At 45.0% G+C, this 23,054-nt stretch overlaps 2 protein-coding genes across 3 annotated transcripts in view; one reads left to right on the forward strand and one right to left on the reverse strand.

Annotated features, from left to right (window-relative positions):
- Window positions 1-23,054, reverse strand: part of BACH1 (BTB domain and CNC homolog 1) — a 506,041-nt gene that overhangs the window by 22,902 nt on the left and 460,085 nt on the right. The window lies entirely within an intron of this gene.
- The window catches only part of TIAM1 (TIAM Rac1 associated GEF 1), a 126,690-nt gene that overhangs the window by 5,669 nt on the left and 97,967 nt on the right, over window positions 1-23,054 (forward strand). The window contains exon 1 of one of the 2 annotated variants that reach the window (XM_065741790.1): window positions 7,545-7,743. The exons of the other annotated variant lie outside the window; for it this stretch is intronic. Coding sequence (XP_065597862.1) covers window positions 7,719-7,743 — 25 coding nt within the window. The 5' untranslated portion in view covers window positions 7,545-7,718. Of the gene's footprint in view, window positions 1-7,544; window positions 7,744-23,054 lie in introns of those variants that run through there. 2 annotated transcript variants of the gene reach the window in all.

Here is a 23,054-nt window from a genome sequence, read left to right on the forward strand (position 1 = left end):
TCCATTTACATCTCTGTACTGTTTTTTTCTGTGAGGGTCTCGAGGTACTTCATGGGGGGGACCAGACAATGAGAAACAACACCGTTAGCCTCCACCTACCTGGTCATCTGGTCTTGCAACAGCTGGCAGAGCTGGGGCCAGGGGGCAGCTGTGGGTGCCTTTTGAGCTGGCCTTGTTGCCTGCTTTGGGTGGTGCAGGCAGCAGTGGAAGAACACCCTTAATTTCAGAGTACTGTTGTTTAGAACCCCTGGGACTGTTTGTTCTGCCGTCCATCCTGTATGCTGGATGCTTCCCTTCCATGGTTTTCTGATTCCCCCTGCCTGACAGTGAGCAGTTGTGGAGAAGGTGACTTGGCTGGGGTGTGCGCATCACCCCCATGCACTGAGGGTTGGAGGTTGGACAAAAAGAAAACTGCAGATGGCATCACTGCTGCTGTTGTAGTCTCCTTAAAGTATTTAGAATCACCAAAGATGATGATTTTATTGAATAAATGAGCAATGTAAAAAAAGGTAATGTTGTGAGGGTGGTTCCTGTCATGGCGGTTATGTTTGTGGAAGCTTGCAGTCACTGTTTTTAGTTTCATACCCAGTTTGCCTCCTGGCTGTGCCTGGAAAGGGGATCTGGGAAAGGGGAAGCTGCTCAGAATTGTTTATTTTGGATCTGTTGTGGGTGGTGTGGTTTTCCCCCCAGTTCCTGCCCCCCTTCTCCCTACACATGACAGGAGCTTGTGTGCACAGTGAGCCAGTGCTGGAGGTGGGGCAGAGTCTGCTATTAGGCAGCATAGTGGGATTTTGGTAGGTTTAAACCAATTGTGACATTTTAATTAACTAATTTATTTTGGTACTGTTGAGCTTTATATTGGGCTGGTGTTAATGACAGTACCAGGGCATCAGCTCTCTCTGCCTCTGCTCAAGGTCTGTGGCCATGAGCAAACCATTTGCTCTTTGCTTGGCCACGCTGAGAATAATGCCTCGCAGAGGTATTATGAAAGTTAATTCGCTAATTATTTATAAAGCACAGTGGGATGCTACTTCAGTTCTACACAGTGTTATGTTAACATCTAATTAGTTATTCCTTATGATGCTTCATTTTAGTTCTGCTATAAATATTGGCCTAATACAGGGACATCTCTGCCTGTCATCTTGGTGACTCAGATGGAATAAGCAAGCTAGAATGAATAAACAGGATTTGGTTTGTAAATGGTCTCTGTTTTTTTCTTTTTTCTTTTTTTCGCTTCTGTGCCATTTTACCCCTAAAAATGATGCTGTTGGGGTTAGGGCTTTTCAGCAGTTGCATTCAGTGCAGAAGTTGTGTTGCATGCAGGACAGGTGGAGCCCCATTCCTTCTCTCTTACCAGGGCACGGAGGCACACAGCCAGCGATGCCTTGTGATCCTGACCTCTGTGCAGTTCAAATGCGGGCATATGGCATGTGCCATACAGCAAAGCACAGTCACTTGGCAATTTACACCAGGCAAAATAAGGTAGACATCTGCCTGAATGACCATGAACCTTCCTGCTGGACGACGTGCTGCAATGCCTATTTCCATAAGCAGGTCCCTGCTGGGGGAGAAGTCATCACTTGGATAGAAATGTCAGCCTTCAGCAACCTGCTTGCTTCTCTTGGGCCTTCCCATCCCTCCCGTCTTGCTCCCACAGAGCTTGGGTGAAAACCAATTAAGTGTTCTGGGATGGAGAGAGTTGTACATCCTGGAAGTGCTGAGCCATCCCTCCTGTGGAGCCCCAGGATGGTGTCCAGAGACCCTGGGCTGAAAATTGCTGCACTGGGGAGATCTCTGCCATCGCTTTCAGTGGGGCCTGGACCACAGTCTGGGATTCCAAAATGCCTTTTATTTTCTCTCTTCTCCTCTTGTATTTCTGTCTTCCCTTGTTTGTGTTTGCATCCTATATTGTGTTGCTTTATTTTGCATTGTGAGTAACATCTTGTCTTTACTTTGGCCACTGCTATTATGAAGTTTTGTATGGCAGTGTGCTGATTTTTAATTCTGAAAATAAATAAAGCTCGGAGACCTTAGCTGCATGTCACACATTGCTGGCTTTACCTGGCTTTGGGCAGCTTAGGGCCCCTTTGAAGATGAGAATGTCCTGTATGCTTAATTCTTCAGTGTGATGAATCCAAAGGCTTGTAAGTCCTATTTCTAGTGTTGAAAAATGTTGACAACTAACGTAAACCTATGATATCCATCACCTGGCAGCATTGTCACCAGTGTACAGCTTGTCACTCATTTTGTACTGCTTTTTCCAATAGAAATGAAACCATCAGCAGCGATGTAGAAACATGTTAGGAGTGTAGCAAGAAGACAACAGCTACTGTGCAGTTTCTTTTGAAGAAATGAGAGAAAGTGTTAGGATTATACTTCTTGAATAAAATGTGCCTCCTTGATCCCAGTCATTGAAAAAGGAAGCGGTCCCGTTGCATTAAGCTCTTGCAATATTGTTGCGCCACATGATGGTTGTGGATGAAGCAGGATGCAGCGAGCCCTGCTGTGTCTTCAGGGGGTCTCATGCACCCTGTGAGCCCTCCTGGTGCTGGGAGCTGCAGAAGCTTGCAGCAGCCTTGGGTATGTGTGCATGCACTTCTCTGTGAATCCAGGACAGCATCACAATTTATCTTTTCTTGAGGCTAGATGACTAGAAGCAGGCCTCTTTGATAGATAGGAATCCTGTATACTTGAGAGGAACGAATAAGCAGGAGGGGGAATGACTTTTTATAGTCGAAGACTGATAGGACAAGGGAGAATGGCTTTAAATTACAAGAGGGGAGATTTAGGTTAGATATTAGGAGGAAAGAATTTCCTCAGAGGGCAGTGATGCGCTGGCACAGCAGCCTAGGGAAGCTGTGGTGCCCCATCTCTGGAGGCACTCAAGGCCAGGTTGGATGGGGCCCTGGGCAGCCTGAGCTGGTGAGGGGCAGCCCTGCCCACAGCAGTAGGTTGGGACTGAATGTTCTTTAAGCTCCCTTCCAATCCAGACTACTCTATGATATGATTCTATACATGGTGATGCATGCTTTACTTGCATGCACCTGGATGTCTCCAGTAAAGACTGAACTGACCTTTGCACCTGGGGTGACTTGTGCTGAGTGTTGGTGAGTGATTTCCCCAAGTACACTCTGCAGAGTTGGTGTGAGAACTGTAAGCAACGAGTGACACAATGAAACACAAACCTTCAGTTCTAACTTTTCGTTGTTCCAGAGGTAGCAGTGCGTGCCTGTTGCTGTTGGTGGTGGTTTTGCAGGCAAGTGTGCTGGCTGATTGCCACCATCCCCTCCCTGTAGCTCATTAGAAACCTTTCAGCTACACTTGCCATGTAACAACTGGGATCAGTTTTCCCATGAATTGATATATATGCTGATCTCTCCAAAGGAAAAAAAAACACACCCTGTAGTTCATTAGCTTACTTTTGTAGGGGCTGAATGATAATTATTTGTGGCTGAACAATACCTGTCTTTCACTATTCTGTTTCTAATCCTAAATAGAAACATGAGGCTGAGAAACTCGTTCTGATAAAGGGGAGTATAGATGCATTCAATCTAGTATAATTTTCATGGTGTTAACATTCTTTAATTGGCAAGGATTGGTTTGCAGTAAAGACAGGCAGCGTTAAGTATCTGTTTGAGAAGGTAAAAGTGATTCTGATGGTAATGCATGGTTTTCCATCAGTGCCCTCCTGTGAGATTCTGAATCACAGAGATCCAGTTCAAGAGCTGAGACTTTAAAAAAACAATTAAGGAAGCCTGTGTTAACTTTCCATCTCAATAATTGAATAAAAGGTGGCTCAAACCAAACTGTGTCCTCTTCTAGACAGTGACAACCTTTTGCTTTTGTAGTAGTCGTGATCATAGCTCTTTCTGGATGTGTGAGGCTGCATGGGTACCAGTGTAGGTGTTACTTCCAGGACAAGGGTGTTACCAGAGTGGAGCCCCCACTGCACAGTTTGCCCACAAGTGTCCATTATCCACAAGGATATACATGAAGCAGGTTGAACTCTGAAGCCCAGTCTGTGTTTATAGGGCTGTAATTTACAGTGTTTTATGAAAAAGGAATGTATCATCTCAGTCAAGTGTGTCAGGGTGCCTCGCATGCACCACCAGCTTGGTCTCTGGCTACGGGATGTTTGGAGTACCACCAGAACTGGAGCTGGCCATCAGCATCTCAGTGCGCATGTCCAGCCCACTGCTGTTCTTGGCAGCTGATAATTGCCTGCTCAGCCCTCGGTTGTGTCCTGAATATGCTTGACCAGAGGGTTGACAAAAGCAGGTAACAGCCAGGACCAGGATGCTGTCTTCTGCGGTTTCCCTCATTAGAAAGTCCACCACTGCCATCAAAGTCTTAAAAAAAGGTCTGCAGGGCTCCAGTTGTCTGCAGGATGGAGACGGGGCCTTTCTGTAGACAGGACGCTTCTTCAAGGCCATCCGTTTGCACCAGTGGAAAATGCAGCTGATACAATCATGAATTTTTGAAGTGTACCTTTGTAAGGTAACCCATAGTTACAGAGATACGGTCTGCATAGCCCTGGTGCTCCTCATATCATAACTTACTGCTGTGCTCTGTGAGTCACTGTACTGAAGCTACTCCCAACCATTTCTCTGCCCAAAGTGATAATCCATTGTTAAAATGATATTAACTCATGTGTGCTAATTAGCAGGTGTGCCTGGGTGTGAGAAGCCAAGGATGTTAATTAGGTCTGATGAAGATATCTTTACTCAGGGTTCAGACTTACATCTGCTGGGAACACGTCTCCTCTCCTTCCACAGCTGAGGAGGTGCAGTGATGGGGGTATCTTTCTTCTCAGCAGAAAGGGACTCAAGGCATGCCTGGAGACTCCTTGTAGGGTTGGGTTGTTGGGGTTTCTTTTTTTTAATGATGATTGTGGAATGAAATGGGCTTTACCTATCTATTCTGTCTTCATTTGGCTAAGAAAAGGAGGGAAATTGTAAGCACCTCTCACTTCAACTGCATGTCATTAATAGCCAGAGGCCTGCAGGGCTTGGCTGGTGAGCTGGTGGCCACTTCTTCCCTCTCACTCTTCTGGAGGTGATGGCCTCTCTGGCTGGCCAGCTTGGCATCTTGTGTGCCCGTCCCTGGCTCAAAACATGCAAGGTTGCCTCCACACAGGTTTTGGTAGGTCTTTGCTAATCACAGGGGAGCACCACGGTTTATACAAGCTTGCTTGTGCGTCTGGGAGAAAGCCCACATCAAAAGGCGTGTATCGAAATGTCTTAGCGGGGTTGACAGCATGGCTGGGCCTGGAAATGCCTGTTCTCCTGGGGCTGGCGGGCCTGAACCAACAGGCTGCGGTGGGGTGTTGCCAGCTGGCTGCTCCCAGTCCTACCTGCGCCTGTTGCTTCTCTCTGGAAATCTCTGGGGCCTCTGCGGGCCGTGTTCCTCAGTCTGGTTTTGGAGAAGGGTCATCCTTTTTGCACTGGGCCACGATGGAGAGGTGTTGAAATTATTGCTTTTGGTCCTCCTGCAGCAATTTAAAAGTAATTGGCGGCCAGGCTAACTGACTTGCCTTGTTTGCCTGAAGGCAGCTCCTATGGGGGAAGGCAGACACATCTAACCGGCGTTTTGGGGGGACGCTGGGCCGGCCGAGGACTTGCTCTGGATAACCAGGAGAAGGTGTTGCAAAGCATTGAGGCAAAATGCAAATCCATGTAGGGCTTGCAGCAAAAGGGTGTGCCTCGTTTGGTCCTTCTAAGCTGAAAAACACTTCAGACAATCATTTTCAATCTCACGTTGTAAGCATATATGCTTTTTCTTTGGGACTTGAGAGTAATTGCTTTGTATCTCAGGGAGCTTGTGCGTATGCATGCGTGTGTACATGTACACATCAGTTTCCACGTAACAGAGAAGCCATTTTGGTGCTGGTGACTAAGTGCAGATGGCATGGGAGCTCCCAGCGTGGTTTTGCCTTTCGGGCTGTTCAGATTCATTGAAGATGTGAGTGTCTGCTGTGCCCTGCTGAACCTGAGCAGGTGGGAGCAGCCTGTCATCTGAATCACTCCCAACTTGCCAAACCTGCTCGCTAGCCTGACGGGTATTTGCTGTTGCCCTCCCTGAGCATTTCAGGAGGAGTCAGCCTGCTCCCCTGGTCTGCCCGTGGTTTCTTTCTCTTGGCTGGCTCACAGATGTTTGGCTTTACTCATTCCGTGCTCAAATTAGCTGTAAGGCTGGGGATTGGTCTTTCCATTACTTTCTTTCCCAAACATGTGTTCAGTCCCATCCCTCCCTCAGCCCTTCTGTTGTTGTGATGGAGGACTGCCCTGCTCAGCAGGAGTGCCTGCAGCCACGGGGGGGACCCGGTGGTTTCTGAGCGTGGGCAGATACATTGGAAAGATCTGACACTGCCAGTACTTAGATGTGAAGTTAAACAAAACCTGCTGTTTGAAGTGGACTAAGACTGACTGTTCTACAAGTATACTCAGCTTGCATGCTTGGCTATTTCCGATAATAGGATGTATAAGAATGATTGTGCCGGATCACATCACTTGTCCAACTGCCTCAGCTTGGCTGTTCCAGGAAAATCTCTTCTCCTGCCACCCTGTCCTCTAGCATCCATAGTACCTGAGCATGGGGAGCCTTGCAGCTCTGTGTTCATTGCAGTTGCACAAAACTGTGGAAGAGCACTTGCACTATGTGTTGTTGTTTCTTCTTTTTTGTAATAATTTTATCCTCTGCCCGGTTTGTGGTTACTTCTGGGTTGCAGAGGTCAGAACTTTGAGAATATGGTTAGTGCTCTATATTTTTGAAGTATCACACTGAGTTGTAAATGTTAATTTGTTGTTCAATTTATGATTTCTGTTTGCATAAAATATTTACTGTGCTGTCTGCTTCATTCCAAGAATAGTTTGATACCTGTTTTTCTTCTTCCTTATCGTTGGGTGCAGAGTCAAAATAGGGGAAGCTGGTGGATAAATGCAACTGTTCAGGGTTTGTATTTGTGTTTCTTGTTGGTAGCAACCATTGGAAAATACTGCTTTTGGGGACTGTGCTCTCTGCAGTCTCTGCTCTTCCGAGGCAGCTATGTGGAAGCAGTGAGCTTAGAAATACCTGATCCACGTGCAGTTTTCAAATCTCCTCAGTTCCTGATCCTTTGAGCACCAGTGTACAGCCTAACATGTGGCAGTTTGGTATGTACGTATTCCCAGAGAGACATTCAAGGAGAGATCTTACAGTACATGAGAGAGTTGAGGACGACAACGAGGGGTGCAGAATAGGTCAGAAGTTTTTATTTTGCATCTTGCTGGTGAATCGTCCCCTGAAAATGTACACAAACCCTGGGCAGGGCACAGTGTGGCAGTGACAAAGGGGAGCACGGTGCTGTGGTCACAGGTGTGAGTTGCCTCTGTTGGCGGTCTGGGTGTTGTAATTACGGGCTGCCCTCACTCTGCGTCACGTTGGTGAGTTAAAGCCACCCTGGAGGGGTGTCCTCAGGAGCTGGGATTTCAGGAGTCAGCTGCTGAGTGGCAGCAGTTCCCACCAGCCAGCGGCCCCGGGAGCACAGTCGGGAGGATTACCAGGAGAGGGAGGGAGGGATGGCAAGAGCTCAAGTCTTCAAACACACCCCATGGGCCCATCTCATCTTTGCGTGAAACTTCCTAAGTTACACCCACTCTGAAGCAGAAGGAGAATGAAACGCTGACGCTTCCTCCTTTCTGTTATTGGCAGCCAGCGCTTGTGAAATACGGCAGGGAAAGATGTTTGTGCTATTGATGATGAACGGTAAGCTGCTTTACAACAGCACAAACTTCTGCTGGGGGGCTGGGGCGGGGACAGCAGTTGAGCTCAGGCTGTGAAATGTGTCCATAGGCTGTCATGTTGTCGTGCTGTTTGAAATGCAGTGTGTCTGGGAAGCTCAGTGAGGCTTTCCTCTCTCAGCTTGCGTCTTTTCTCGGTGTGAACGGAGGTGTTTCTTTTTCTAAGTCATGTTTAATTGGATCGTCAGGTACTGTTTGCTTTTACCGGGCTTGTGCTGCTCGCAGGTATGGACGCACTATGCTTTTGTTGCAGGCAGTGAGAAGTCAGAGTGACTGAATGGGAGCCAGGTATTTCATAGCTAAATTCCCTCAGAGAGAAAATGTAGTATCTTGTTATTTGCTCAAGATGCTTCCCTTCTCCCGCTGTCTGGCTGTATTTTTGGTAATTACAGGTTGCCGTGCTCTTTAATTGTTTAAAATGAGCCCTGCGAAAGGTTTCAACTTGAACTGAGCTCTGTTAGGTGTTTCTGTGAGGCACTGAAAGCTGAAATGTTCTGAAAGATTTAGGGTGCTGCAGCACCCCTAAATCAGGTGAGAAGGGGGGCCCGAGGGGTCTCGCATGCAGCTGATAGCTGGTAGTGCTGCAGAAGCAGGCTGCATGAAGCTGTCCTGCATCGAGTTGCTCACTTTTTTCTAGTTTCTACTCCGATTGCTTACAAAATTGTTCCATGTACCAATCACTATCTTTAAATCTAAATTGCTTAATTCTTGTGTTGGTGACAGGAAATGTGAGTACCCTGGCTGTGCAGGTACAGTGACTAAGACTCAGCATTCAGAACTGACCTGGCCCTGGGGCAGGCTGAGTGGCTCCACACCACGACCCTGACCCACTGCTGCTGGGATGCTGGGTGCTTCCTGACAGAAGGAATGAGGTTCAGCCCTCATTCACAGCTTACCGGCACTGAGGAATTTTCCTGTGTGGAGGCAAAGTGTACCGTGTCTGTTTTTGGCAGAACAAAGTCACGCTGTAGCTGTTTTAAATGTTAGAGCTTTAATTGTTTCATTTAATATGCCAGAGACCCATTGTCAAGGCAGCTATTAATTCCTCTGACAGCGTTTTGGTGTTCCAGGGGTGACTGAAGTGTTCGCTTGTGATTGGTGTTCTGGAGCCAAAGGAGCAGGTCTGTGGGTGTCAGTGGGCTGCTTGTTTTTCCCCAATCCTTTCAGAGGCAAAAGTGGTCTGTGCAGTACAAGAAATGTGTGGCAAATCACTGTGTTAATCATGGCAAATGGTGCTAAGGGATAAGAGCAGAAGTGTGGCGTGCCTGCTCGCACCTCCTTGAGGATCTCACTCTTGAAAGGATACCCGTCTGTTTGCAAGAGGGTTCCAACTTGTTTTGAGGCAGAACCACTTTGTTTTTCCAGAATGTATGTTGGGATTAAATCTGCCAAGCCACAGATTTGCATCATTCAAGCATTTGCTTTAGCTTTATGCTTTTGCTCCAGGAAATCAGTGATGGGGTTCATACTGGCTTCGGCATAGAGCAGGCATTGCTTCTCCACTGATGCAGCCTGTGGTAGTACAGAGGTGGGAGCAAACCAGCTAGATAGCAGTCTTCTCAGCAAATACAGCTGTCTTTCAATGAAGGTACACAAGAAAAAATTCAGGTTGGATACAAATCAAGTTGGATATTAGGAAGAATTTCTTCTCAGCAAGAGCAGTGAGGCAGTGGCACAGGCTGCCCAGGGAGGTGGTGGAGTTAAAGAGCCGTGTGGATGTGGCACTGAGGGACGTGGTCAGTGGGCATGGTGGGGGTGGGCTGATGGTTAGACTGGATGACTCTGTGGCAGCTTTTGCCCTTTGACACTGCCCTTAGCTTTGGTGTTGGCCAACTAGCCTATGCCAGTGCAAAGAAATAAAGGGTCCTTGGTTTGGGGGGTGAGAAGGAGATCACCAGAAGAGAATAACATCTCATAACTATTTTTTAAGAGAGCAAAATCAAACACAAATGAAATCTTGGTGTCAAATCTTTGAAAGAATTGGTTTTTATTTCTCAGTGTTATTTTGTTAAACTGGAGACTCTGTGGTGTGTTCCAGTGCATTTTATGAAACAGTAATCCATTGCTGGATGAGAGGAATACATTATTTATAGATTAGAATGTTTAAACGTCCTGGTATGGGGTTGTTTAAGAAGGTCAGGATTCAGAGCGCTGGAAATTGGATTAGCCCAGCTGTGCTACAGACAGTGCAGAAGGAGAGGAAAGGAGGAAGTTATCATGTAAATATTTATGTTTTTATTGTGCCTTACAAGACGTAAGTCACATAAGATTGAGGAGTTTCTGGAACCAAAATGTAGTTTTGGTTGTAACCCCTCATGGGTTACAACATCTCAAGTCTTAATTGAATTGTAAACAAACACCAGCATCCTTTTTCCCTAACTCAGCAGGATGTCTCTCTGCTGCCTGTTTGCTTTCTCCATGGGGTGGTGTCAAAAGACTGGAGGAGCAGGGAGCATCTGGGTTAATATCAACCCCTCTTCCTTTCTGGGGGAAGCAAGCATTTTGTGCGTGCACAGGCTCTGGAAATGCAGCCCCCTGGCCAGCACTGGGTGACCTGTAGGCAAATGGGTGTCTGGCTGGTTCATTGCAACACACTCTTAAGTAACTGCTTTTTCAAGCTCCCAGTTAGGCTTTCAGCAAGGTGTGGAATGCCACGATCTCAGGTAGCTGAAAACATTCTTAGAAAGCCAGGCATGCAAGCGATCCCGTAGTGAGGTGTGGGGTGGTAGCTGACAGTTGGCTTGTGGAAGACTGGCAGTGTCTTCTGTTGCATTTTCTACTGTTGTCTGGAGCTGGTCTTGATTATGGAGTAATTAAGAGCTCAAACTCAGTGTCGTTAATAGAGTTTAACAAATTGCCAGGCTTCAGATGAGCTGCAGTAGCTGTGTGTGTGCAGTTAGGATTACAGTGAATGTGCTATGGTGCGACTTCAGCCAGAGAGATGTAAAATAAATTGCACTGCCCTGTATTGCCATGGGTGTAACTGAGTTACAGCTAATGAGCAACAGTTCCATAAGTAAGCTGGAGTAACTGGCTTGGGCTTGACTGCAAATCGCTGTGCACACATCAACGGTGCTGTAGTGGCATGAGTACTTGCAGACAGGGGCATTTCAGGAATGGTTTGGGTCTGTCAGAAGATCAGGCATATGAATTGAGGATGTAGGGGCATTCATATCTTGGCAACCAGTGTTGGTATGCTCTTCCCAAAAGGTGAGGGTGCTGGTGGCAGAGGTAATTCTGGTGGCTATTGGGTTTTCCTCTGAAGTGACTGAAGAGGCAAAAATATTCCAAAGAGACAGAGACTTTTTTTTTTTTTCCTGTGAAACTTGCTCTGTTTCTATTTGCTTTTTCCCTTCCAGTCAGTTTGGAGCTGGTAGACTTAGTCTCATATGACTAGTGCAAGAAAGTGTGCAACTTATTGAAGGGATTTTATATTGGATTGTAAGCATAGAAGGAGCACTTAGATAACACTGTCTTTATGAAACAGACAGATAACCGATACCGTGTACTCCTGTCACTGAGGATCTCTGGTGGTCAAGTCAGAGGGGAAATAAATAACCTTTCCGCTGTCTACTTCCCATCTGAAAATGACTTTGTTATTCATTTGCTTTCACTGATGTGGGGGAGGCATATTGAGAGTGTGCTCCAGGCCCTGAGACATTTGCTCCAGATTGGAGTCCAGGGCAGGGGGCTGTTAGTGAGAGCTGCCATGAATTCAAGTGGTTACTGCAAACATTTGCTGTACATCTGATGACTTTCAGTGTAAGCAGTGAGTAATAACGTGTCAGAGGTTGCTTTGATAAAAATAACTGATGTGCTATTTTCTTTTAACTGTAACAAAGGATCCTATTCCTCTGTGCAATGCAACAATGAAAATTATCATCTTCACCTTTTATTTTTTTTTCTTTAAGCGAGAGGCATTTTTCTTGACTTTCATGGCATCCAAGAGTGGAGTTAGCAAGGGATGCATTGCTAGTGCCTCCCGTCTCTCACAGCAGCCCCTTGCATCAGGTCTCAGTGTGTGCTTCCAGGCAGAGTACCGAAGTCAGTGCAGTTAGAAGTTGCAGGACGAAACTTCTGATAAAGAAGCTAGCAGAAGTCATTTCTTTTTATGTCTTTTCAAAGCAAACTAATCTTAATGCTTCAGTAACATCTGGATGATTTCTTGGTAATTTTTTCTTTTTTTTTGAAAAGCAGTATATTTTTTGTATTTTGAATCCAGGAGTGAAAAATTACTATAATTTACCGTCCTGTGTTTTTTTTTATTTATTTGATATGTTCCATCAAGCTGTCACTCCTGGAGGCATACGAATGAATGCATGATATTTCAGCTTTTGTTTACTGTTTAGAACAGGTCCTTATACTTGACATGATTACCTGAGCATACCTTGAAGTTTGGAATTTATTTATTTTTTTAAGAGGAGCAAGAGTTTTTTGAGCAAGAGGTAGATGCAGTCAGTTGCTTTGAGCCTCCCAGACTTGATATATCTATATAAATATCTAGAGCTACATGAAGACTATGGAGGCCATATGGGGTTCCTGAAGAGCATAATAAGACCTCAGCATGTAACATGGTTAGCTTCTGTTTATGCTTCTGGACAAAAAAAAAAAGTAAGAAATCAAGACTTTTTAGAAGCATGACTTTGGGAGTAAAAGAGTTATTGTTGGGGCTCATGGTGCTTCACAGCTGAAGAGACTTCATGTTTCAGAGAATCTTATGGCTGTCCCCACTGGGATCTCTTCTTCCAGGGAGCTGGTTATTGTGTGAAACCTCAGTGACAATAATAGAGTGTTTGGCAGGCTTCATGCCAGTGGCACGTTGTTAGCAGCCCATCAGGTCGCTGGGAGCTAGGATGATGGCCACATGATGAAATTGAAGGGCAATGGGCAGGAGAAGGGGCAGGGAGGGGCTGGCAGTGAATAGATTGCAGGGTGGGCAAAGATTAAGGGCAGGTTATGGAGGGGAGAAGGGGGGAGCTAGAAACAAGGACATCTGAACTGAACATAATAGTGAGCTGGAGTCTTGTCAGGTTCTATGGGACAAGAGGTAATGGCCTCAACTTGTGCCAGGGGAGGTTCAGGTTGGATATTAAGAAAAACTTCTCAGAAAGAATGGTAGTACATTGGAACAGGCTGCCCAGGGAGGTGGTGGAGTGATCCCTGGAGCTGTTCAAGAACCACCTGGATGTGGCATTGAGGGATGTGGTCAGTGGGCATGGTGGGAATGGGCTGACAAGATGGACTAGATGCTCCTAATGGTCTTTTCCAACCTTAACAGTTTTATGATTCTACAATTCTATATTGGTTAATCCTTCTGGAAGACTGGAGGCTAAGTCACTTGATGCCTGCTGAAAGCTTCTTGAATAGTATAGTTCTCCCAAAGCGTTGGATACCATAGGAAAATGGGAGTTGGGATTACTACACTGCTCTAGGCACAGTGCAGCTCACCCTCTGCCAGCACCAGTTATCCACAAAATGATGGACAGGCCAAATCAACAACAATAAGGAAAACAGCTTCAGCTCTGTGTGAACTCCTGGATCAAGTGTCACATATCCTGGTGAGATAGTAAGGCAGGTGGGAAGTCAGATTTTAGTCCACACTGGAGCTTTGAGATGTAATCACAGCATCAGAATGACAAGGTCTGTGGTAAATCTCAGGAGGTGATTTGGGTAGACGGTATCTTGGAAGAGAGACATTTCAAGAGAATACGTCTCCTGTGTGTGTAAAACATAGATACAACAACTTGTGAAATGTATAGGAAGTATGTCAGTGGAGTATGCTATTTTTGCATAATTCAGCAACGTACAATGTTGGAGAAATGTGTCTTGTGAAAGTAAGCAGTGAAGTGCTGTAACAAATGCATGTTTGGTGCCGAGCACAAATGTGCAGGAAAAAAAGTTGGAAGTCTTTGAGGACTAACCGAGGGAGCCCAGATAAACCACAGTTCTCATACAGTGAGAGGTCAGGCAGACAAAATTGCAAATAAATCCACTGAGAGAAAAAATATCCTCTATACTAGAATTTGTAGAGTTACAGAGATGAACAATTCTAAATGCTTTTGTACATTGTAGTATTTGGTTAACACAGAGTAGCAAAGAGCTCTGAAGTGGCTCTCCAAAAGTGTCACCTCATTCCTTGGAGAATGGCTTTTGTGCTGGGGGTGTTGGTATTAATATCCCAGTATTACTAGCTTGGGGTTTGGGTTTTGCTTTTCACTGTAGTGTTTGGGGGGTAGAGTTCTGTGCTTATGAACCAAGCACCTAGCATTCATTTACATGGTACTAAGTGAGATTATGTGAGTAAACCTTAAGGTTTCTGTACTGCATTCAGGGCTTTCCTGGATTCCTTTACCTCTTCTCCACAAAAAAACAAAACAAACCAAACAAATAAACAAAAACAACAAAAAAAAACCACCTTGACTTTTAGATTGGTTTCTGAGGAGATTAAACAGTGCTGCTTCTAGGGGGAGGTAGCCTGGTGGTTGGGGTAGGAGATTGACTGCTGCCATTCAGGGCTTGCACAAAGTTTGTGTGTGGTTTTTTGATGCCTCAGTTCCTCTGTCTGTAAATGAATGTGACTCCCCATGCCCAGATTTTGAGAATTTAGGAAGATTTACGTTTTAATGATTTTTATTGAGTATGCTGTGTATATTTGCAGTGCATTTTACCCTCAGTTGTTTTAGCCTAGAGCTGTCTTCTGGAATAGTAACAAGAAGCCTGAGATCTTCCCTTTGAAGTCAGTTTGGGGTTCTGGTGATCTCATTTCCAAGCTGTAGGCCTGCCTTCCAGCCTCTCTAAGGACACGTACCCTTGTATGGGGCCCTGGGCTTACTGACTTCGTGGGGCTGCATGCTGCTTGCCACTACAGTCTGCTTCAACTTTGCTTGTTCCTGCTGTGCTTGGTCTAAGTCTCCTGGTTGACTGTCCTGTTTCTGAAACACTGTCTTAGCCAGTGCTGCCTGAGATTGATGAATGCCCCTCATCCAGTTGGGGCTTTCTTCTGCTCAGCACGCAGTGAAGAACAGCTGGCCACCCTTAGCTTGCCTGTAATTTAGACAAGATGACGAGCAAGATGCAGATGATAGCCGTTTTTTTTAAGAGCAGTTTTGAACCTGCACATCAGAGTGAACATCTCCAATTTTAAATGCACCGAGACTGGCCAGCTGCAGAGAGCTATTTCTGTGCAGGAATCCCTTTAATGTTTAATGCACTTTTGCTAATTGAGCCCCACAATGAGTCACTTAAGGGAGCAGCATTGCATTTTCAAAACCTCTGCCCACCTGTTGCTTCCTTTGGCTTCTCTGTGGCATGCCGAAGTCCAAAATTGTTCAGAGAGAGAAGTAAAACAAATCCAAGAGAAGATAGGTTTTGGCACTGTGTTATACTGACGAGAAGGAATCTGGGATTAAAGCATTTTCAGCACATATTAAACGTTAAACTTGTATTGAATTCTCTGAAAAACTGAGTGTTTAAATACATGAGGATAAAAGATTTTAGAACATTTTCTTCCTCTCAGAGCTACTGATTCATTCTGTAAATGACAGTAAAATTTCTTGCCTCGCTGCAGTCTGCAGAAAGGCATTAGTCATGTCTTAATGTTGCCCAGAATTGGGTACAGAAGGCAGAGACGGCGTCTTCATGCCTTCTTGATGATGCTTTACTTTTCATTATCCTCATCTCGCCAAGAGCTACCAAAACGTGTTGATGTGAGTTTCTTAGCAAGGTTCTCAGGAGCTCTCAGAAATTAATGACGTTTTGCAACCTCTCCAAAGGCTTCACTTACCCATTTTCTCAGCTTCCTGCTAAAAGGGCACTGAGTCCACCAGTACCTGGTGCTAGAGGCACCCTGCAGGTCCCCCCAAGGTGCTTCAGGCTCTCCCACAGCTGAGTGAGGCAGAGATCTGGGATTATTGACAAATGAAATTAATTTCTTATGACTAAAGCTGGACCAAATTTCACATTTAGAGTCTCTCCTGGTAAAACTGACAGAGCAATAAGCGGATTATCTTCTTCCGACCTCCTTTTTTTAAACCAAATAGATGAATGCTGGAGGCCAGGGATTCATATTCCATCGTGCCTGACCTACAATTTATTGCAGCATTACCTCAGAGTAATTGAGTGGGTCCTACAAGTCTGTGTATCAGGCTAATTTTGGTTGCCTCTTAAGGAGGTGCATATGATTTCTTTCAATTAATTTTGGAGAGGCTTTCTATGTAGCTAAAATAATGTTGTGTTTTTCTGATACCCTGATGAAATTGTACAGTGTTGAGGGCAATCCTTCCTACCTAACTTGATATTTGTCATCAGCACTTCATCAGCTCAAGTAGCTCACCTGTATAAATGGATTTATTCTCACTTAATTTCAGTCGCGTAGGAAAGTATTTGCTCCATCTGCAAAAGGAGATTTGAGACGCAGGGAGATTTAAGATTCTTGCCTGTGAATCCATGGAATTAAATTGGAGAGTAGAGCCGTGGTCTCGTCCCTTAGCTTTAAGATGCAGCCTTCACTTAAGCTTCACAACTAAATAAACTAATAAACCTGTCAGCACGGATGCTGCATTCTGAGATTCTTAGCTTGCAATGGAACAGAATCCTCTGGAATTTAAAAGCTTAGGAAAAAGGGGGCAGCAGCTTAAAGCTGTGTGCCCTTCTTTGCAAAACACCCCACATGGCTGCTCTGACAGTTCTCCTAAAATCTTTCTGAATAGGGGAAAATAAGCAACAGTGCAAAGTGTAAGGAAAACAACAGGAGCGTGAACACACCCAATCTAAGTGCTGCAGGTTATTCCATCAGACTAATGACAGAAAATAGGTCTGCCTGATGGGACAGCCTTGTATTGTGTTGTCGGATTTATTCAGCAGCACAGAGTGTGATCTGAAGTGCTACCTGTTAGCATTAGCTGATCGTTGTAAATCATGAATGTGGAGACTCGAGGTTTCTGATTGTTTCTGGATGGATGTGATTATCTCAACAGCTACACTTGAAAGCTATTACATTATTTTATTTTCATTATGACATTGCAATAATGCTAAAAGGATTAAACATAAATATAAATGAAGAACTTGATCCCTCAGAGTGTGAGGCATTCAAATTGCATTGTGTGAACTGCGTTATCATGATTTTATGCAGAATTGAATTTATTTATTTGTTCATTTATTTATTGAACCTCTGTGTTTGTGACAACTGTATTGAGGAGGATGTGTCACTGTAATCAGGCTGGATGGGGCTCTAAGCAACCTGATCCAGCTGTAGATGTCTCTGTTCCTTGCAGGGAAGTTGAAGTAGATGACCTTTAATGGTCCCTTCCAACTCAAATGATTCTATGATTCCACGTACAAGATCTCAGTAGAATGGTCATTTTTTTGTTCTGTTGCCAAAAAGGTGGCATGGTGACCAGTGCATAGGTTTCTCCACTCCTCTCCCACTGGCTGGAAGAATCTGGGGTGTGCGCCAGAGCCCCTCTGGGGCATGGGGTCCAGCAGTGGCCATATGTGGCATTTAGATGGGACTCCTAGTCTTGAAAGTGAAGAAGAAAAGGTAGCTAAGGGTGTTGTCTTCTGCAGCAGCAAATTAAACTGAGCACTGAATCACTGACTGCCCGCAGCCGTCCATGCTGGTCCTTTACTGGAAGTTACTGCCCCTGCAGTGGTGGTGGTGATGAAATACTTGGTCTTGAGTGGCTCAGCCTGTAAGCCCAAATTAAAATCAGAGCAGCGCACTTGGGTGTGCCCGTCGTGATCCTTTCAGCCACCACACCCTGACCAGCCTGCACTTTGTATTTACAGTCCCTTGCTACAGATCAAAAGATTGAGACCGAGTCACAAAACAGCACGATTAAGAGTGCGGAGAAAGGACGAAATACTGCGTTCTCACATATTTATGTTAGTGGAAGTTATGTTTTGAACTTCACTTGAACAACCTTCCTGTAGATGTTATGATAAGGGTATTGAGGCACTGGTACAGGTTGCCTAGATCGGCGGTGGATGCCCCATCCCTGGAGACACCCAAGGTCAGGCTGGACGGGGCTCTGAGCACCTGATGCAGCTGTGGGTGTCCCTGCTCATTGCAGGGGGTTGGACCAGATGGCCTTAAAGGATCTCTTCCAACTCAAATGATTCTATGATTCTGTGTTTGTATTAACTTCTAATGGAACCTGTAGTGCAGAATAATCCATAAAATATGTCAGATTTTTCTTCCAAGTCTTGTAGGTTATTCTTGTAATTAAAAATGCAGGAAATGTAAGAGCTTTTTTTTTTTTTTTTTTTTTTGGTAAGAGAGTGCTGAAAATATTCAAAATACAACTTTTCATTAGTCCAGCGTGAAACCATTTTAATTTAAAGCCAACAAATGTTTCAGATGTTTTTTCATAACTATTATTACTTTTTAATTATTTCTGTCATTTTTCCTTATTAAAAATTGAGTTATTAGTATCCTAGTTCTAAATCTAATTCTGCTCAGACTTAGACTTTTTACATGGCTTGGCATGTAAAATCACTTCCTAGCTTCTTACATGAAAACGGACTGCAACCTCCTTTGAAAAACTGGACGATGATGACATCAGTGTTTCTTCTTCTATAGGGATTTGAAGTTATTGGTAGAATGTTGAGGTTTTACTGTAGGTTGGTCTAACAAGCAAAATATTAATACATTTAAGCCTGATGCTGAAGCATCAAATTGGTTCATGCGGCATCAATCACAGCTTCATGATCACACTGGTTCAGGATGTCATGTTTGGTGTAGTGTTGTCTAAATTAAAATTTATGGTTAGTTGTCATGATATTGAATATAATTTATCCTCATCTATTTTACTCCATATGCATATTCAGACTGACAGAATCCTAGAACAGCTTGGGTTGGAGGGGACCTTAAAGATCATCAAGTTCTAACCTCTCCTATGAGCAGGGCTGGCCCCCAGCAGCTCAGGCTGCCCAGGGCCCCATCCAACCTGGCCTTGAGTGCCTCCAGGGATGAGGCACCACAGCTTCTCTGGGCAGCTGTGCCAGCACATCACTGCCCTCTGAGTGAAAAAAATTCCTCCTAAATCTCCAGTCTTCTAGTTTCAAGCCGTTACCCCCTTGTCCAATCACTGTTCAAGGCCTCCTTTCAGTGTTCACAGCCTGTACTTTTGTGCAGTGGCTTTCAGCATCTCAGTGCATCCCTACCTAAAAGTGTTACAGCAGAGGTGTGGAGCCCTGAGAAGAAGCTGGCAGGAAGCAAGGTGCAGAGCAGCCATGGATGTGCCTTCCAGAGCCCTCCTGCAGGTTCCTATCTGCTGCTACACAACCCCCCCAGGATGAGCTGCTGAGGTGTCATGGAGTTATCACCCTGTGGCATGAGCTAGGCTGGTGTCGTCATTTCACGTTGTCTCAAAAGAACAGGCTTTGTGACTTTCATCCTCTGTTGAAATTTATCAACACTTTACACTTGGCACAGCAAAGGAACCAAGAAAATTAACAACATTTTGCTTTTTTATTGCAGCTTAGTACAAAGAACTGCACTTATTATTGTTTGGTTTTGTTATTTAATGCTTGTTTTTTAAACAGGCTGAATTAGCAAATGCATACAACTGAAACATCTGATTTATCTGTTCACAGCACGTCACATTCTTCTCCTGAATATTTCCCTCAAGCTCCATTAATGAATTAATTGGGCAAAATCACACACACAGAGACCACAAAAAATATTTTTCTGTTTCATTTTGATGGATAGTGTCTTAAAGGGTGTAAGTGCGGGAAAATGTGTAAGTAGTGTTCTTACGGGATCAACAATTCATAATTCAATTTAGGATGAAGATATTGTCTGACAGGTTAAACTGAGAGCTGTCCTCTTGTCTCCATTAATCTTCATCTGAATGTTCACTAAAAAGACAGCATGGGGATGGCTTCATTGCCGATACATTGCTAGCAGTCCTTCCTTTGCATTGATCTGTGCTTCAAGCTGCACACGTGAGGTATGGGTTAACTGTCTGGAATTCTGCATAATTTTTTAATCTTGTTTCTTTTTAATAAAGTTACTTGTCAGGGTGGTAGCTGAAATAAAGGCCCCGATGTTGCTCTGTGGGACAATGCTTAAATTCATCTTCTAAGTATTCTTATAAAAACATCCCTTGAGTCAGGTTAGAGCCAAATGCATTACGCCAGTGCTGAGCTTTTTTTCAAGTCTCATTTTATGGCATTTAAATATCTTCCTTGCAAGTGGACTCTAGATTTCTGTGGGGAAAAGAACATGAATTCTGGAAAACTCGCATAAACAGATGAGAATTGGCAAGCAGAACGCTGCTGTGTTTTCCCTTCTTGCTAAAGGTTCCAGTAAGAAGGTCTCTTGACAATACAGAAATATCCCAGAATACAGGCTTTGTAGGAGGAAGCTGGAATCCAAAGCAGGGCCGTACCTTTTCCTTTTGAAGCACCATCCCACCTATGTTTGCGTTTTCTGCATTTTTCATCTCGTATTGACAGAGATACATCAGGATATGTTTGCTGAAAACAAAGGAGTGAATGAATAAAGTCTTTTGCTCTATTGTTCCCCAAACTGGTGACAAGCCTTTTTTCTCCCGAAGCCTGTTAGGCTGGGCTTTAAAAAGCACTCACAAAACCCAAACAATACAGCAAAACCAAAAGCTCCAGAGCAGGTGTTGCTCACTTGTTGAGACAAGCAGAGACTCATTTCCTTTTCAAAACGTGGTTGGGAGTCAGGCTGAAGGAGGAAGATCAGAACAGAATCACCAAACACAAATTAAAAAAATTGGACTGTGCTATAAAATCTCATGTACAAATGCAGCATTGTACAGACAGAACAGTACTGTGCTACTGTGAGTGTGTGTACATCTCATTTGTAGAGCCTTCCTAGAGTTTTTCCAGCATTCTTGCTCATTAGTGAGGTTAATTGCAATCTATTTCATTTCTCCACCCATTCTGATATTCCTGATCTCATTAACTGCCTTTCCTAATGCTCTGCTTTCTTTTTAATGCTTCAGCACAAAGCCGTGTCTTGCGATAAGCACCAGGTTTTATGAATGGCTCTGAGAGATATTCTTGTATTTTTCAGCAGTTGGCAGTGCTACCTGCATGCCACAGTCAGGTTTCTCTTGGGGAAGTCTCTACCTGTCAGCTCTGACTCTCAGTGCTGACGGGGCCATCACCCACTTGCGGTTTCCTAGAGTGGGCAGTACAGCAGCTGCTAATAAATACTTGTGGCATGCTGTATTCATAGAATCACAGAATGGTTTGGGTGGAAGGGGCTTCAATGTGTATGCAGCCCCAGCCTGCTGCTGTGGGCAGGGCTGCCCCCCAGCAGCTCAGGCTGCCCAGGGCCCCATCCAACCTGGCCTTGAGTGCCTCCAGGGATGGGGCACCACAGCTTCTCTGGGCAGCTGTGCCAGCGCATCACTGCCCTCTGAGGAAAGACCCTCTTGGCATCTAACCTAATTTCCTCTCCTTTAGTTTAAAGCCATTCCCTCTTGTCCAGTCAGTGTTAGACAGTGAAAAAAGTCGGTCCCCCTCATGCTCGAAAGCTCCCTTAAGTACTGGGAAGCTGCAGTGATGACTTCCTGGAGCCTTCTCCAAGCTAGACAAGCCCAGCTCCCCATGGACCTGCTTCAACAGCTCAGCATCCTTCTTTTGCTGGGGGCCCCAGGCCTGGATGTGTTACTCCCTGCTGGCCACCCCTCTTTTGGTGCAGCCCAGGATACTGTTGACCTTCCGGGCTGCGAGCACACACATGCATTCTTTGGGCTCCCCAGGCATTGATGAGGGGAGAGCCCCAAGCAAACAGCCTGTCCCTCCTACCAGAACATGGGAGCAGAGGCCTTGAGCAGGATGTGTTGCTTGCAGTGGAGTGGCCGTGACCACTGCTGCCTGGAGTTTCCTACATCCCCCCTGAAAACAAGCCATTGCATGCTTTTTTTATTTTTCTTTGAGCTACACATTCAGATTTCACCGAGGCATTTTTCCTAGTGAGTATAGGAGCTTCTGCCTAATTTGTTGGTGAGGCTGGGGGAGGCTGCTTGCCTTTAGAAGTTCAAGGTGGCCATTGTGTAAAATGTTTTGCAAGTTATGTCATGATGGGAAAAGTACATGCAGGGCAGACTCTGCAAGCCGGAGCGGAAAGGTGCCCTGCAAAAGTGATTATACATTCCTTTTCATGTTTTTTTAAGAGGCAGGGAATATGTTGAGGCGTGTTAAAACCTGTATGAAAAGTGATAATCGAGTGCCTTCCTCCTTTCCCACAGCTGGGTGTAGATAAGACACACCAAACTTAATGCCTGGTTTCTTTTGTTCGTAACCCTTTCCCACTAGGGTGCTGCATATTCTAGTGGTGAGGTTTGATGTAGGTGCTCTGCAGAGCTTCTGTGGGGCTCTGTTCTGGCTGTCCTGGGAGCTGTGACGTGCCACTGGGCTGCCATGGATCCCAGCTGGCTGTTGAGGGGGCTTTCCCCTCAACCACCTCCATCCTACGGGCCTGCACTGAGAGCCCCTGCCTCCTCCTTTCCTTCTACGTAGCACAATCAATAGGTCTTTACAGCATAAAACAGAGCTCGGCGTGAGAGGTGATGAGAATTGGCCTCAAAGCAGTGTTGCATCTGTCGCGGACGTAGTTTATTTGTTTCATTTCCAGAGCTTTGCAAGCAGGGCTGGTTTAAATTAGGTCTCCCTTGTGATCTACTGTGCTGATAAGTGGTCAGAGGAAACGATATCCCATAAATTAATTGACGTGGTGGGATTTCGGGTGGTTCTTGGAGTGGTGTGACTCTTATTTTTAACATTAAGTTGCTCTTCAAATGTTATTATCTTTTAAAGGGATTCGCTGCGTATGTCCGTAATTATTAATCTCCTAATTAAACATGAAATGAGTCCTGAAACAGTGGATCTGTTTGGAACAAACAAAGGAAACACATCAGCTTTCTGTATCTTTTATAAATACAAGCCTCCAGAACAGATGAACCAAGAGAAATCACACAAAAATGTCACAGTTAATGGGTTTGCTGTTTGCCATACTATGTAAGATTACAGAAATACTAGTAGCTAATTGCTACAGTGTATGAGGCAGGCTGGAGGAAAGGTGCTTTTTCTTCACTCTATGCTGTCCTCCTTTGTCTCTTGAAAATTTAAAGCAGTGAACATTTCTCCTCAGAATCACAGAGTGGCTTGTGTTGGAGGGGACTTTTAAGACCATCCATTTCCAACCCCTGCCATGGGCAGGGTTGCCACCAGATTAGGCACTACATCAGGTTGCGCAGGGCCCCTCTTGATAAGGGACAAGCGAGCTTGACTGCA

The sequence above is a fragment of the Cyrtonyx montezumae genome, unplaced genomic scaffold (assembly GCF_038088225.1).
Source record: "Cyrtonyx montezumae isolate F1298 unplaced genomic scaffold, pur_monq_1.0 scaffold_3, whole genome shotgun sequence".
NCBI lineage: Eukaryota > Metazoa > Chordata > Aves > Galliformes > Odontophoridae > Cyrtonyx > Cyrtonyx montezumae.